The sequence below is a fragment of the Aotus nancymaae genome, unplaced genomic scaffold, assembly GCF_030222135.1.
Source record: "Aotus nancymaae isolate 86718 unplaced genomic scaffold, 86718_ANA_hifiasm-v0.15.2.pri h1tg000059l, whole genome shotgun sequence".
Taxonomy (NCBI): Eukaryota; Metazoa; Chordata; class Mammalia; order Primates; family Aotidae; genus Aotus; species Aotus nancymaae.
The window spans coordinates 41,831,182-41,848,670 of NW_026988473.1; the positions used below are offsets into that span (position 1 = coordinate 41,831,182).

At 44.1% G+C, this 17,489-nt stretch overlaps 1 protein-coding gene across 1 annotated transcript; it reads right to left on the minus strand.

Annotated features, from left to right (window-relative positions):
* On the minus strand, positions 1–16,475 carry LOC105720198 (L-lactate dehydrogenase A chain). The gene is given in 10 exon segments (XM_021675177.2): positions 1–2,939; positions 2,941–3,014; positions 3,017–3,152; positions 4,438–4,561; positions 7,277–7,394; positions 8,077–8,250; positions 10,041–10,214; positions 11,496–11,613; positions 14,080–14,229; positions 16,406–16,475. Coding segments are annotated over 9 exon segments (1,092 nt in total). The 5' UTR covers positions 14,206–14,229; positions 16,406–16,475; the 3' UTR covers positions 1–2,891.
* Positions 16,476–17,489: the final 1,014 nt, after the last annotated feature.

The window sequence follows — 17,489 nt, forward strand, 5'->3', positions numbered from 1 at the left end:
TTTAGGCGAACCAAAAATTGTCTTTATTTATTCTTATATATTGCAACATTTACCAAAGTATAGTAGGTACTCACTAAAGAATTTTGAGGTCAGACATAGTGGCTCACACCTGCAACCCAGCTCTTTGGGAGGCCGAGGCACAAGGAGTGATTCAGCCCAGGAGTTCAAGACCAGCTGGTAACATAGGGAAAACCCATCCAAAAAAAAAATTAAAATAAAAAAATTTTAAAGAACATGGCTTTGAAGTATTGAGTTTTATTTTGGCAACATGGGCTTTAGTGGGATTTTTAAAAAATGGCAGTAGAACCATGTTCTGATTAAATGAAAGTTTCTGGGGGGAAAAAAAAAGAACCATGTTCTGATGATCACATTTGCTTCTACACTAACTGGCAACTTCTGTGAGATGGATAAGGCCTGCTTAATCCAGTTTCCAAGGTTACTAAGACAAAAAGAATCAGGGCTCCTTGTAGAGTTGGCCTATTCCTTGCCTGAGGCAGAAAGCTACAAAGTGAACCTGGAACATTTATTTTGCCCGTAAATAAGGAAGCTTTACAAAATTCCATTTGAAAACTCATGAACGACTAATACAATCAGTCTATTTAAGTGTTATTTTTCAGTCATGTTGATATTAATTTATTGTATCAAATAATATGAAATTAATGTAAATTTAAAAAATTTTAAAGACTGAAGGTGCCTCAAAGTTTACAAAAGGCTACAGGAGTAAGTACAGGCTTCTTTTTGAGCTAATTAAAATGTTTTTTTTTTTTCTTTTTTTTTGAGACACGATCTCACTGTCATCCAGGCTGGAGTACAGTGGCACAATCTCGGCTCACTGCAACCTCTGCCTCCTGGGCTCAAGGGATCCTCCCACTTCAGCCTCCTGTGCAGCTAGGACTACAGGTGCCCACCCCCATACCTGGGTAATTTTTTTTGTAGAGACAGGGTTTTGCCATGTTGTTCAGGCTGGTATCAAACTCTTGGGCTTGAGCAATCCACCCACCTTGGCCTCCTAAAGCGCTGGGATTACAAGTGTGATCCTCTGCACCCAGCCTGTATTCTAAGATTAGATATTGGTGATGGTTGCCAACTATGTGAATACAATAAAACTCCACAGAATTATACTTTATAGATGTGTCCAACCCTTTGAATGTGAGGACTCTTTTGCTTATCTGTGGTGGCAGGTATCAGGAAGATTATGCATGAACTTTTTTTAGCTTATTAGCTATTGGTAGTGTTATTTAATTTTTGAGACAGTCTTCCTCTGTTGCCCAGGCTTAAGTGCAGTGGCACCATCTGGGTTCACTGCAATCTCTTGTGGATTTATCACCAGTTCATCCCCTGATCATCACCTCAGCCTCTTGTGCCTCAGCTTCCCAAGTAGCTGGGATTACAAGCACAGGCCACTACACCCAGCTAATTGTTCTATTTTTAGCAGAGATGGGGTTTCACCGTGTTGGCCATACTGGTCTTGAACTCCTGGCCTCAAGTGATCCACCCACCTCGGCCTCTCCAAGTGCTGGGATTACAAGTGTCAACCACCATGCCTGGTGGGTGTGTTTTATGTGTGGCCCAAGACACTTCTTCCAATGTGGCTCAGACAAAGCAAAAGGTTGGAAAACCATGCTTTGAGATAATTCCTTCTCTTAACTGGCTCTCAGGAAAGAATCTTTGGAAAAAGATCCTAGAGTTGGGAATTATGCAATAATATTGTCCAGTTAATCTTTACAAGTATGGTTTTCAGGCCAGTTGTATTTTTAGAAAAATGTAAAGAAAACTTGAGTAGACAACCACCAAGGATACTTCTTTTTTTGGTTTTGTTTTAAAGAAATGGGATTTCACTGTTGGCCGGGCTGGTCTCTAACTCCTGGCCTCAAGTGATCAGCCCACCTTGGCCTCCCAAAGTGCTGGGATTACAGGCATGAGCCAATGCACCCAACCTTAGTATATTATAACTATCGATTTTAATAGAAGTGGTACCAAAACAATTCTAGTTACTTCGTCTGCTATTAGTAATTAATATCCCTTTTTTAAAAAATCAGCCGGGTGCAGTGGCTCACACCTGTAATCCCAGCACTTTGGGAGGCCGAGGCAGGTGGATCACGAGGTCAAGAGATTGAGACCATCCTGGTCAACATGGTGAAACCCTGTCTCTACTAAAAATACAAAAAATTAGCTGGGCATGGTGGCACGTGCCTGTAATCCCAGCTGCTCAGGAGGCTGAGGCAGGAGAATTGCCTGAACCCAGGAGGCGGAGGTTGCAGTGAGCCGAGATGGTGCCATTGCACTCCAGCCTGGGTAACAAGAGCGAAACTCCGTCTCAAAAAAAAAAAAAAAATCATTGCAGGGTTGCCCAACAGCCTAATAATATAATGAATAACTGGCAGCTTATGACTTTATATCTTAATATAATAAATTAACAAAAGTAGTCACTGTTCAAGGTTTATTGGGGGTTTTAGTTGGTCTAACACTTGGATAGTTGGTTGCACTGTTTATATGTAGATCTTTTTACATTGTATGGTAATGTACACTACTGATATATATAGTTCACAAAATAAGATCCTTTGGAACAAGACATGCAATATTGGATCTATACACTGAATGCCAGGATGTGACTGACTGGGAAAAAATGTTGGACTAGGTATGTTCAGTGAAGGAGCCAGGAAGTTATGTAACAAATGAACATCTCTCTGGCTCAAGGGGCAACTGCAGCATGTGCAGCATTGGCAGTGGTGCCTCAGAGGTGGCAAAACTATTTCACACTAACCAGTTTAGGACTACACAAGGTTACCACCATCCAACATGAGAATATAGCTGTAGGACTTTACAAACCATTCCTATTTCTAACTTTTGGAACTGATGTTTTTCCCAATCCATCTTAAAATATTACTGCTTTAATCACAGAACAGATAAAAAGGACAACATGCACAACCTCCAACTAAAAATCCTGTTGTAGCCTAGACAGTGAAATGGTATGACATCAGAAGACTTTAAAATTGTAGCTCTTTTTGGATCCCCCAAAGTGTATCCGCACTCTTCTTCAAACGGGCCTCTTCCTCAGGAGTCAGAGTCACCTTTACAACGTCTGAGATTCCATTCTGTCCCAAAATGCAAGGAACACTAAGGAAGACATCATCCTTTATTCCGTAGAGACCCTGAAGATGAAATGAAAAATATTTTACATTTTGCCTATACATTCCAGGGTTTCCCAAGACTTACATTCTCTATAATTATGAGGCTTTTTTTTTTTTTTTTGAGGCAGTTTCGCTCTGTCTTCCAGGCTGGAGTGCCGTGGCATGATCTCAGCTCACTGCAACCCCCGCCTCCAAGGTTCAGGTGATTCTCCTGCTTCAGCCTCCTGGCTGTGCCACCTTACCCAGCTAATTTTTGTACTTTTAGTAAAGACAGGATTTCAACATGTTGGCCAGGCTGGTTTTGAACTCCTGACTTCTTGTGATCCACCCACCTTGGTCTCCCAAAGTGCTGGGATTACAGGCGTGGCTAGACCGCCTTTTCTTTTTTGAGATGGAGTTTCACTCTTGCTGCCCATACTAGAGTGCAATGATGCGAACTTGGCTTATTGTAACCTGTCTCCTGGGTTCAAGTGATTCTCCTGCCTCAGCCTCCCAAGCAGCTGGGATTACAGGCATGTGTCACCACACCTGGCTGCGTATTTTTAGTAGAGACGGGGTTTCAACATGTTGGTCATGCTGATCTTGAACTCCTGATTGTCAGGTGATCCACCCCTTGGCCTCCCAAAGTGCTAGGAGTACAGGTGTGAGCCACCTCGCCTAGCATTTTTTTCTCTCTCTTTTTTTTTTATCCTGATGAAGCATTTTTTTTTTTTTTAAACAGAGACGAAGTCTCACTATACTGCCTAGGGTGGTCTCAAACACCTGGGCTCAAGCAATTCTCCCGCCCTTCTTGGCCTCCCAAAGTGCTGGCATTACAGCTGTGAACCACTGTGCCTGGCCTAATTATGAAGATTTTAAAATACAGCTCGATAAGCAGAAATTCCTTTCCAGATGTTATGATGTAATAGTGTAAAAGAAAGTCATTAAAAATAGCAACATGATGAACCTAACTTGAACATCTAGTCTTCTACCTACCTCAGCATAATTGAGTGAGACTTTTTTGTAGTCAAATTATCAAGTTTCTATGTGTTGTGTGTTGAACAGGCCTAGTGGACATTAATCCTAAAGCGCAACCATTTCTTTCAAAAAAGGAAAACTGTGGGTATATTAATTTATTTTACTTAAGCCAGTGATGGAAGACTTACATTAATCTTTCTCCGAATAATCTTTTTTTTTTTTAAAGAAGCATTAATATGCTTAAAAAGCATATGCTTAAAAAGCCAGGAAAAAGCATATGCTTAAAAAGCATTTCCTTAAAAAGCCAGGAAAAAGCATTCAAATACAGTGTATTGCTACACAGACCTACCTTAATCATGGTGGAAATTGGGTGCACCCGCCTAAGATTCTTCATTATAGTCTCTGCCAAATCTGCCACAGAGAGTCCAATGGCCCAGGATGTGTAGCCTTTGAGTTTGATCACCTCGTAAGCACTGTAGGGTAGGAAACCATAGGTAAGGACAGAAAAGGTAGGGTAGGAGAAAGAAAGAAAAACAAAGCTTTCATTAAACACATTTTACAGTGATTAATGACACAACGTTACCTTATACCAAGAATAACCTTTCCACATGTATACCAGCATATTATGACAGAGATATTCATTAACAGTACTGTTAGTAACAGCAAAAACATGGCAATCTTTCCAATGCCCTAACAGAAGAATGGATAAATCGTGGCATACTGATATAATAAAATATTACACAGCTATCAAAAAATGAACTACAGGCTGGGCGCACTGGCTCATGCCTGTAATCCCAGCACCTTGGGAGGCCAAGGCAGGCGTATCACAAGGTCAGGAGATCAAGACCATCCTGGCTAACACAGTTAAACCCCACTACTAAAGTCTCTACTAAAAATACATAAAATTAGTCAGGTGTGGTGGCATGCACCTGTAGTCCCAGCTACTCTGGAGGCTGAAGCAGGAGAATCGCTTGAACCCAAGAGGCGGAGGCTGCAGTAAGTCGAGATTGTGTCATTGCATTCCAGCCTGGGTGACAGAGACTCTGTCTCAAAAAATAATAATTTTTAAAAAGGCCAGGCGCGGTGGCTCATGCCGGTAATCCCAGCACTTTGGGAGGCTGAGGCAGGCAGGTCACAAGGTCAGGAGTTCGAGACCAGCCTGACCAACATGGTGAAACCCTGTTTCTACTAAAAATACAAAAAATTAGCTGGGCGTCGTGGTGTGCACCTGTAATCCCAGCTATTCAGGAGGCTGAGAGGACAATTGCTTGAACCCAGGAGGCAGAGGTTGCAGTGAGCCGAGATCGTGCCACTGCACTCCAGCCTGGGCAGCAGAGCAAGAATCCATCTCAAATAAATAAATAAATAACAAACTACAGCTACTTGTAAAAGAAATTGAGTAATTCTTAAAAATGTATTATGAATTTTAAAAAGAAATCCAAGATAACATATAGCATTCCTAACTCAGGATCATCTCAAGTGGGAGGGTGAGGGAGACAGAGGGATAGCTGGAGGAAGAGCAGAGTCCACTTATTTCCAAACACCAGCAGAATATAAATTCTGATTCAACGATATTATGGGCCGGGCACGGTGGCTCATGCCTGTAATCCCAGCACTTTGGGAGGCCGAGGTGGGCAGATCATGAGGTCACGAGATTGAGACCATCCTGGCCAACATGGTGAAACCCCGTCTCTAATAAAAAATACAAAAATTAGCTAGGCGTGGTGGCGTGCGCCTGTAGTCCCAGCTACTCGGGTGGCTGAGGCAGGAGAATTGCTTGAACCCAGGAGGTGGAGACTGCAGTGAGCCAAGATTGCGCCACTGCACTCCAGCCTGGCACCTGGCAACAGAGCAAGACTATGTCTCAAAAAAAAAAAAAAAAAAAAAAACCCCCACCACACACACAAAACAATGTTATTTGACAGCTGTTGTCAATGTTTCTTGAGTTGGGTGGTGGATTCACAGGTTTTATTTAATTAAACAAATATAAACAAGAGAGCCTTGCTTGACCAATCATGAGAATAAGTCATGAACTAAAGATTATGATTCATTTTTCAATTCTATGGACCTGAGGTCCATGCAGGACCACAAAGGTAAATAATGCCACCAAGTTGAAAGCTTCCCTATTTCAACAATTTCATTTTCTTCTTTTAAGACAGGGTCACACTCTGTCACCCAGGCTAGCAGGCTGGAGTGCAGTGGCAGGATCTCGGCTCACTGCAGCCTTGACCTTCCAGGTTCAGGCGAACCTCCCACCTCAGCCCCTCGAGTAGCTGGGACCACAGGTGTTCACCACCATGCCTGGCTAATGTTTATATTTTTTGTTAAGACAAAGTTTCACCCTGTTGCCCAGGCTGGTCCTGAGTTCAAGTGATACTAGGGCCTAGGCCTTGCAAAGTGAGGCACATTTTTTTTTTTAAAGTTGTTTTTATAGTATGATCTTAACAAAGCTTAAGAAAACAAGTTTTCTTGGATGGTTAAGGTGGCTCATGCCTGTAATCCCTGTACTTTGGGAGGCCAGGGGCAGGCAGATCACCTGAGGTTAGGAATTCAAGACCAGTCTGGCCAACATGGCAAAATCTCACCTCTATTAAAAATATAAAAATTAGCTGACCATGGTGGCACATGCCTGTAATCTCAGCTACTCGGGAGGCTGAGGCAGGAGAATTGCTTGAACCCAGGAGGCATAGGCTGCAGTAAGCAGAGATAGTACCACTTTACTCAAGTCTGGGTGACAGTGAGACTGTCTCAAAAAAACCAAAAAAACAAAAAAACCACACAAGTTTCTCTCCAACAAAAAGTTCTCGGCCAGGCGCAGTGGCTCACACCTGTAACCCCAGCACTTTGGGAGGTTGTGGTGGGTGGATCTCTTGAGGTCAGGAGTTTGAGACCAGCCTGGCCAACATGGTGAAACCCCATCTCTACTAAAAATACAAAAAATTAGCTGGGTGGTGGCACACACCTGTAATCCCAGCTACTCAAGAGGCAGAGGCAAGAGAATCGCTTGAACTGAGGAGGTGAAGGTTACAGTGACCCGAGATTATGCCACTGCACTCTAGCCTGGGCAACAGAGCGAGACTCCATCTCAAAAAAAAAAAAAGGTTCTCAAATGCAAATGTGATTACAATTTTAACCTTTTAAATAGTAAATTTTAATCTTCTGTGTTGCCAAATTAAAAGATTTATTACCTCTCAACCACTTGCTTGTGAACCTCTTTCCACTGTTCCTTATCGGTATCAGTCCCTAAATCTGGGTGCAGAGTCTTCAGGGAGACACCAGCAACATTCACTCCACTCCATACAGGCACTAAAAGAAATCGTACAGACTACATTTATTTCCATGCACCAACAGATTAAAAATTGTGATTCATTTTTCTAATTCTCTTATCTTTGGAGGAGGAATACCCAATTTTGGTAGATGGTCAAGACTACTAATGTAGTCACTACTCACTTTTAGATTAGATTTTCATTTATTTACATTATATAAAACTAAGAATTTTCACTCTATTAACCTGTTTCTCTAACCAATTAAAATGTTTAACCCATATATATTTGAAATATAAAGACAGTATGAGAACATAAGGGGAATTTTCTTAGCATACAGAACTCTAACCAAATTATAACATTTCAACTGTGATAATAATATAATTTTTTATACACTCCATTTGGATTTGCTGACCTTTTCAGGGCCAGACAGTACAAGTCAAGTATAAACATCTGTGATACTAAATGACTAAAGTCTTCCTAAAAACTATAGTCTCAAGATATCCATGGTAAAAAGAGAAATTTCATTCCCCATCCCCCTCGCCATAAAATGTCATAGAAAATGGCAGCAATCTTACCAATTCTTAACATGTAATTATACAAAATGGTAGACTTTGGGAAACCATCTGAATGGATATCTGATTAGGCTCTAATTTAATAATAAAACACCCATCGACTTTTTACATAATCTTTTTGAAAACAAAAAGAAAATAATTTATGCTTACCACTGGAATCTCCATGCTCCCCAAGGACCCACCCATGACAGCTTAATGGGTGAACTCCCAGCCTTTCCCCCATCAGGTAACGGAATCGGGCTGAATCCAGATTGCAACCACTTCCAATAACACGGTTTTTGGGAAAGCCACTTATCTTCCAAGCCACATAGGTCAAGATATCCACTATGAAAAAGGAGAAAATAAAAATCACCCATTATCCCCTCCCCCCACACAAAAAAGATATCCCTACTATGAAGAAAACACTTAAGCAGATACTAGGTACATCATTAGATAATGATAGTCTGCTCCAGATATATGGCTCTGTATGGATTTTGATACTGAACATGGCTAACCAATAATTTTGTTAATATTTTTAAGTCTCTATACTATGTATACCAAATCCATTAAGTATTCAAAAAGTACAGTTTTGGCTGGGCATGACAGCTCACACCTGTAATCCCAACACTTTGGGAGGCTGAGGTGGGAGAACCGCTCAAAGCCAGCAGTTCAAGACCAGCCTGGGCAACATAGCAAGACTCCATTTCCATACACAAAAAAACTTTAAAAAACTAGCCAGGCATATTGGTGCATGCCTGCAGTCCTAGCTACTTAAGAGGCTGAGGAAGGAGGATCACCTGAGCAGATCAAAGCTGCCATGATCATCCTCAGCTTGGGCGACAAAGTGAGAACTCGTCTCAAAAAAAAGTGTAACAGTTTTATGAAAACAAACTGTGCATCAACAAAAGAGAATAACAATTATGGGGCTGGGCATGATGGCTCACACCTATAATCCTAACACTTTGGGAGGTCAAGGTGGGCAGTTCACCTGAGGTCAGGAGCTTGAGACCAGCTTAGCCTGACCAACATGGAGAAACCCCATCTCTATTAAAAATACAAAATTAGCCGGGCATGGTGGCGCATGCCTGTAATTGCAACTACTCGGGAGGCTGAGGCAGGAGAACAGCTTGAACCTAGGAGGTGGAGGCTGTGGTGAGCCAAGATGGCGCTATTGCACTCCAGCCTGGGGAACGAGTGAAACTCTCTCAAAATAATAATAATTAAAAAATAAAAATACAAAAATTAGCCAGGCATGGTGGCACATGCCTATAATCCCAGCTACTGGGGAGGCTGAGGCAGGAGAATTGCTTGAACCTGGGAGACAGAGGTTGTAGTGAGCCAAGATCGAAACACTGTACTTCAGCTTGGGCTACAAAGTGAGACTGTCTCAAAAAAAAAAAAAAAAAAAAAAGAGAGAATATCAATTATTCACAAACTTATCCCTTATCCAAGATCTTAAGCAGGTAATTTTAAGCTCCAGCTATGTTTAAAGGTATTATACTCCCTTTAATGTTTTAAAATTCACTACTAAAAAAAAAAAAAAACAAATTTCCTTAGAAGGGAAATGAAGCATGAGAAATGAATCAATAAACATGCATACACAAAATATAACGTATGGCCAGGTACGGTGGCTCACACTTGTAATCCCAGTATGTCCTTGGGAGGCAGAGGAAGATGGATCACCTGAGGTCAGGAGTTCGAGACCAGCCTGGCCAACGTGGCAAAACCCCATCTCTATTAAAAATACAAAAATACAAAAATTGGCCGGGCGCGGTGGCTCACGCCTACAATCTCAGCACTTTGGGAGGCCAAGGCAGGCAGATCACAAGATCAGGAGTTTGAGACCAACCTGGCCAACATAGTAAAACCCCATCTCTACCTAAAGATAAAAAAAAATTAGCTGGGCTTGGTGGTACACGCCTGTAATCCCAGCTACTCAGGAGGCTGAGGCAGGAAAATCGCTTGAACTGGGTAGGCGGAGGTTGCAGTGAGCCAAGATCACACCACTGTACTCCAGCCTGGGCAAGAGTGAGACTCCACCTCAAAAATAAATAAATAAATAAATAAATAAATAAATAAACATACATATCAGTTTCACTATAGCTTGTCAATATCTATACAGTTAAAAGCCTCACCTGGATTTGAAACAATAAGCAACTTGCAGTTTGGGCTGTATTTTACAACATTAGGAATGATGAATTTAAAGATGTTCACGTTACGCTGGACCAAATTAAGACGGCTTTCTCCCTCTTGCTGACGTGCCCCAGCCGTAATAATGACCAGCTTGGAGTTTGCAGTTACATTATAGTCTAGAGAAAAGGGAAATAATGACCAGATTAAGGGCTTTAGAATAACTTTTACCTAGTCGCAAAAATTTGTTCCATAAATGCCCCAGAGACCTTTCCTTATTGTTTTTATTTAGAGTTTTATCATTATGGCTTCTTAAATGGAGGAAGAGCATGCCAACACCCTCCTTGTAGTCTAGCTTTAGTCAAGTTGTAACTTTATATAACCATTGGGGGAGATGGAGGGAATCAAGTTTATTATTTGATTCTCATATTAACTTCTTACATATCCTCAAATTTTCTGTTACCCAAGCTCAACGTTCACACTTCTCCATACTCCTGTTTCTAATTAAGTACTTAACTGGTGTTCTATCAGTCCAGGAACAGGCAATTTTGTGTGTGTGTGTGTGTGTGTGCTTGTGTGGTATGGGAGTTGTTTTTAAGCAGAGACAGCTTTACACTTAACAAGCATATTTTGCTTCTAGATACCCTATAGCACAAATTAAGCTAGGGATGAAGATGAAGGGAGTTGCCCATCAGGAAGGTGGCCAGTAATTTTCAGGTATCAAAACAGACACTATTTGGGCCCACATTCAGGTTTCTTGGCTGGTGCTATTAAGTGTGAAAGGGTCAAGCCAAGAATATCAGCTGAACTGGCTCGTTTACCCTATTATCAACTTTGTGCTGCGAATGTGAAAGGATGTGGGGGCAAGTAAGTATATCTAATAAAAGTATTTAACACAATGTGGTTAAATACAGACCTAAGGTTTAAGCTCTGCTCATTACGTTCTCATTCAGATGGTTTCCACAGCATGGACAAATTGGATTTCTATTTTAAACCATTGACTAGAAATTGAAACTTTGATATTCATAGGTACCGAAGTGAAATTATTCCCAGGCTCTTGTACGCTGCATTTAAATAAAATCTTTAAAGAGCTAGGATTTTAAGCCTGATAAAGCATTTAAGTCTAAGTCTGGGCACAGTGGTTCCAGCACTTTGGAAGGCTAAGGAGGAAGTATCGCTTGAGCCCAGGGGTTCAAGAAAGGCCCGGGCAACACAGTGAGACCCCATCTCTACAAAAAGTAAAAAAAAATAGCAGGGCATGGTGGCATGCCCTATAGTCCCAGTTTGTGAGCGGGCTGGGGGTAATGAGGTAGGAGGAGGATTGCTTGGGCCCAGGAGGTCAAGGCTTCCATAAGCTGTGATTATGAAGCTGCACTCTAGCCTAAGCAACAAAGGGAGATCATCCGAAAAAAAGAACTTAAGTGTAGCATGGATTAGAATATAAACTTGTTGAAATCAACCTTTGCCAGAGACAATCTTTGGTGTTCTAAGGAAAAGGCTGCCATGTTGGAGATCCATCATCTCTCCCTTCAATTTGTCTTCAATGACATCAACAAGAGCAAGTTCATCTGCCAAGTCCTAAAAGACATCAAATCTTTAGTTAAATGGGAAATTGCTACTCCTGGATTTTTAGAAGAGCATGAAAAATTTCTATATATCAGCATAAGAGAGTTCTGTTACTTTATGAGTACAGTATTGAGATACACTTCAAAGTAGGGGCAGGACCTCGTTTCAAAAGCTGACTTACAGATTACCCGATAGGTAGATAGCACTGACCCTCTCTCCGCATTGAAGCAAGCTTTACAGGAGTTCCACCACTGCAGATGTGGAAGCAGAACACTGGGTTAACAGGTGCTAGAATAACTTCCAATTGGCCAGGTGCAGTGGCTCATGCCTGTAATCCTAGCACTTTGGGAGGCTGAGGCAGGCGGATCACGAGGTCAGAGTCAAGACCATCCTGGCCAACATGGTGAAACCCTGTATCTACTAAAATACAAAAAAATTAGCTGGGCATGGTGGTGCATGCCTGTAGTCTCAGCTACTCAGGAGGCTGAGGCAGGGGAATCGCTTGAACCCAGGTGGCAGAGGATGCTGTGAGCCGAGATCGCGCCACTGCACTAGAGCCTGGGCGACAGAGCAAGACTCCATCTCAACAACAACGACTTCCAATTATATAAAACTGCTCTATCTACTCTCTCAAATTCCATACTGCACACCAATTTTAGATTGTTATTCATTTAACTAGGTGATATTGACCAGTATCAAGACTTAAAATTAATAAGAAATGTTCTGGCTGGGAACAGTGACTCACACCTGTAATCCCAACGCTTTGAAAGGCTGAGGAGAGCGGATCACTTGAAGTCAGGAGTTAGAGACAAGTCTGGCCAATATGGTGAAACCCTGTCTCTACTAAAAATACAAAAAATTAGCTAGGCATTGTGGTGTGCGCCTGTAATCCCAGCTACTCAGGAGGCTGAGGCAGGAGAATAGCTTGAACCTGGGGGGAGGCAGAGGTTGCAGTGAGCTGAGATGGCGCCACTGCATTCCAGCCTGGGTGACAGAGTGAGGCTCTGTCTCCAAAAACAAAAAAAAAAAACAAAAAAAAAAAGAAAAGAAATACGAAAATTAGAAGGGCATGGTAGCAGTCGCCTGTAGTCCCAACTACTCAGGAAGCTGAGGCAGGAGAATCGCTTGAACCCGGAGGTCAAGTGAGCCAAGATTCCGCCACTGCACTCCAGCCTGGGCAACAAAGCAAAATTCCGTCTCAAAATAAATATATAAATAAATAAAAAGTCTGATTTCTGCCCATCTTTCAGACCTGGAATCTGAACCATTCCCTGGTTGATTCCGTATATGAACCAATACTAACAGTTACAGATAAACAGGTTTGTGCAGTGTATAATATTGGCAAAAAATATCCTTATACTTGCAACTGTGAAAGTTCATAGGTGTATTTCAGGCCAGAAGCACCAATAATGGCTTTAATACAAATGGATGTGGTCTATTGTTACCAAAAAGGTTATTCAAGCTGCAGATCTACCCCCAAATCATCTACAATATAAGGAGTGGCAGTTCCTCTTCTTACCCACAACTGAGCCAGAGGCTATCACAGAGAAAAACCATAGGCAGTTTGTAGGTGTGGGGAAAACAGCATCACTTTCTCATCTAGTGGGTAAGGAATAAAAGTTGCTGTATTATGTGGCCTCTCTCTCCCAAAAACATATGGAGAGTCCTGTGTTGCTACAAGGCCTTTTCATAGCTCATTTCTGCTTTAGTCCCTTCTCACTTCAATCCATCTCTATTCAGAACCCACAATTCATCATTTTACTTTTATTAGAAACTCCACATCTGAACTTCAGATATTTTAATGCTGTATGCTGCCTCAATTTCTTTTAAATATAAACCAGGTTTCAATAGTGTAATAAGGAGTGCTTTATTCACAATTTATCTTTTTCTAATTAAATTTTAGTTCCATAATTGATAACAAAATTGCTATCCAAGGCACAGGGGCAATGGGGCTTGAGTGGGAGAACTTAAGATTTCCCACATTCGGGAGCCGCAGTGGCTCCGGCCAGTTGTCCTGGCGCTTGAGGCGGCGAAGCTATGCGTTCAAGGCCAATCTGGGCAATATGAGAACCTCTCATTCATTAAAAAAAAAAAAAAAAAAAAAAGATTTCCCATATTATTTTAATTTTACCATATGTATGTGTCATTTTCAATTCAAAAATTACTTTAAAAGAATCCTGGCTCATTTAAAGGAATGGCCCTTCCTTTTCATTGGTAGTCAATTCATGCATGTTAATACAGAAAAATGAATTTTAGGAACTGGGTCTCCAGCTTGATAAATTTTGATTCGTTTTCATTTCAGATACGTTTTTGGTGTATCATCATATTTCAAAAGTTTGTTTCACAGCGAGTTATCTCAATGAGTGAATAAACCTAAATATCGTTATATATAATGTAATAATACAATTCTTGGGGTGGGAGCCGGGGTGGAGGATGTGGTCAAGGTATGTGCTTCCTGTGTGGTGGATTCTCACTTACCTTCATTAAGATACTGATGGCACAGGCCATACCAACAGCACCAACCCCAACAACTGTAATCTTATTCTGGGGGGTCTGTTCTTCCTTTAGAAGATTATGAATCAGCTGATCCTTGAGAGTTGCCATTTTGGACTTGGAACCAAAAGGAACCTATAGGGGGAAAAACACTTAGTCACTACATCCTCTTTAATATTTATTAACCAAGAGATGTATTGAAAAAGGGCTTATTTTACTTCTTTTTGGGGTACCTGCCACCAAAAATCACAAGAGATGACTAAAAAGAGAGGGGAAAAAACCTAATGGTTGCCAAGGGAGTTGAAAGGCCTAATGCCAGGGTCTGTGAAGAGTGAAGGCCCTCACCTTGGCGTGGAAAAGGAATATCGACGTTTGGGTGTAAGTATAGCCTCCTGAGGGCTCACCCATCACGGTTTATTAACCCGAAGTGGGGCTGGCCTTTCCTCACACAAGATCACTCTGAGCCACCCGCCCAGTTCTCCTTCAGCCACTACGGCTCCTACAGCAAGGACACAGCCAGGCCTCTCAAGTAAAAACCAGTGGTATGTGGAGAAAAGCCATTAACTGCCACAAAGTTCGAGCCCAAGGCACAGGGGCGTGCGGTGATCCTTGCGCATGCGCGCTGTTGCTCTCCTTCCCGCTCCGAAAGGTGAGCGGAAATCACACTAATAGCTCGGTCCTCAGAACGCCAGGGTTTCACGCCCCGCCCAAATCCGGAAGATTGGCGGGCTCAGGAAACTTGTGCACGTGCGCATGCGCATTACAGAACGCAAGGGCGGAGGCGATTAGTCTAGCGGCCGCTGGCCGTAGGTAAGTGGGCTTCGGGCCAGACGGCTGAAGCCTGAGAAGCCCCGCCCGTAAGGAGAGGCAATCTGGAGCTATCCAGCTTCGTGGGTGAGAGGGAGGGAGCAGACTTTAGACCTGATGAATGCCCCGAAGCAGACGCGAGCAACCTGAAGCCTAGCTGGCAGCCTCCCAGGCCTGGCGCGCGGCCAGCGCCAGACTTTAAATCGCAGTACTGGAAATCAGGGACTGTTAACCAACCGGGAGGGAGGCGCACGGTGTGGCTTCTGCCGTGATCTTAGTTGCAAAGGCCTGTTAGGCCCAGTATGAAGAAATCGTTTCAGTAGAGGGAGTGTAGAAATAGCTGCAGACGGCCCGAGGCCTGCGGCCCTAGAGTTAATAGCTACTTGATGGAACTCACGAATTATTTCCACTCTGCTAATCCAACCCTACACTGCATTCATTGGAAGGGATATCACAGGCTGCATCCCTAAGGCATCACGTCTTGTTTTGACACTACCCAAAAGGGCAAATATCCGAGAGGACCTCTAGGCAGCCAGCCCAGAGTCACCAAGATGGTGTCGGGTCTCTCCTTACAAATCACTGCTATTTCTAGGCAGCCTTGTAAGGTTTCTAGCCTGGTAGGGGGAAGGGAGTTCCTGCGGACACCTGCTAGCTTCAGTGAGTGGACTCAGGATCCAGAGCTACCTTTAACGTGGGGGTGGGGCTGGAGTGGGGGAGCTGGGGTGACGGAGGGTGAGTCTGGCGGCGACAGACATGCAAAACGAGTTCTACTCCTCACCTCTGGCACCTACTCACGGAGACCTTAGAGATGCCCTGAACGTCTCCCCATTTGTTAAAAGGAGTTGGTAGCGGCGGATCCTACTCAACTGACTGAGGTGCGGGAGGGCTGGGATTCTGCCTGCTTCATCTTTGCATGAGCCGGCGCTCAGCGCAGCCGGAGATACACCAGCAGCTGCTTAATAAATGCGCAAAGAGCTCCCTATAATCTGCAGACAGCAGTCGCCCTCACGGAGCCCACCTCTCGAGCGTCCCAAGAGAAAAATGCAAACCGCGTGGTACTCAGTCCCTTTCCGGATTCCAGGAACCCGCCCGGAGATACCGAGGCTTTTTTGGCTCAGTGGGCTCCGGAAACTGGACCTCGAGTTTTACACCGCTCGCTGAATTTCGAACCCAGAGGTATCCTCCACCCTTCAGGCCTATCATCTCCTTATTTTTCCGCATCCGCCCGGGCTTTCGACCCCTGGTTGTGTGAGGCCACTTCCTTGGTTCCCCAGCGCGGCCAGAAGCCATGGATCCCGCTTACAGCAAAAGCAGAGCGCGGCGAGCTCCTAATACACGCGTGGTATGGGCCACCGCCCAGAGGTCTCGGGGCTCTGCTTCTGGGAAGCGGCTCCTACACTTCCCGGGGGCAAGAACCCTTTCGCGAGCAGCCCAGGCCAGCAGAGCCGGAGGCATTTCGCTCTCCCTCCCCCTCCCGCGCAGAGCGCTCTGGGACCCGCCGTACCAGGAATGCACGTCGGGCGGGCGTCGGGGGCGCACAGCAGCGGGATCCGGACTCGGCGGCAGCTGCTCCAGCACTCGGAGCCGGACGCGGGAGGGGCCTTAAGTAGACCAACTAGGCTGACGTCAGCGGGGGGGGGGCCGGCGGACGTGCGGGAACCCACGTGTGGGTCGGGCTGGGGGTGGACGCCGAGCCAGGCGGGGCACTGGAGAGGCCCGGGCGGCGCGCGCAGCCTAACAACCGACCCGTGGTCTGCCCCACGTGCCCTAGGACATCTAAGTAAGGTGCTGCTCTCCAGCCACAGAAGCCCGGGTTGCAGCCGTGAGCCTGAGTCAGGACGATCTTCAGTTTCCTCTTCCATGAAACCTAGGGAGGTTACTCTTAGGAAGGCTTGGATCTGTTTCTTCTTCATCCCTCTTTCCCAGTGTCCAGAAAAGTTTCTGGCACGTAATAAGCACTCCACAAATATTTGTTGAACGAAAGAAATAAAATGCCTAGCACAGTCAATCTGCTCTTACCTAAGTCGAGTGATCTCCAAAACCTGACGTTGCTTTTCCTTCCAGCTCCCACTCACAGTGAAGCCTTGGCCTTTCAGGCCTTGCAGGGTGACTCAGTTAAAATTTACATCTTAGTCTGCACCTCCTACTGCCCACCCCACTGGCATCTCAAGTCTCAGCCATATCCAAGAACTGTCGGTGGTTTTTTGTTCGCGTGCGTGTGTGTGTGTGTGTTTTGGTATTTTTTGAGACAGGGTCTCACTCTGTCACCCAAGCTGGAGTGCAGTGGCGTGATCCTGGCTCACTGCAACCTCGACCTCCCCGGCTCAAGAGATCCTCCCACGTCGGCCTCCCGAAGTGACTGGAACTGTAAGTGCACCCACTTGCCTTGAGATTTTTTTTTTAATTATTTTTTAATGATTTAAAAAAATTTTTTTTCTTTTTCTTTTGAGAGAGTGTCTCTCTGTCACCCAGGCTGGAGTGCAGTGGGGTGATCTCGGCTCACTGCAACCTCTGCCTCCAGGGTTCAAGCCATTCTCCTGCCCTAGTTTCCTGAGTAGCTGGGATTACAGCCCCGGGCCATCATGCCC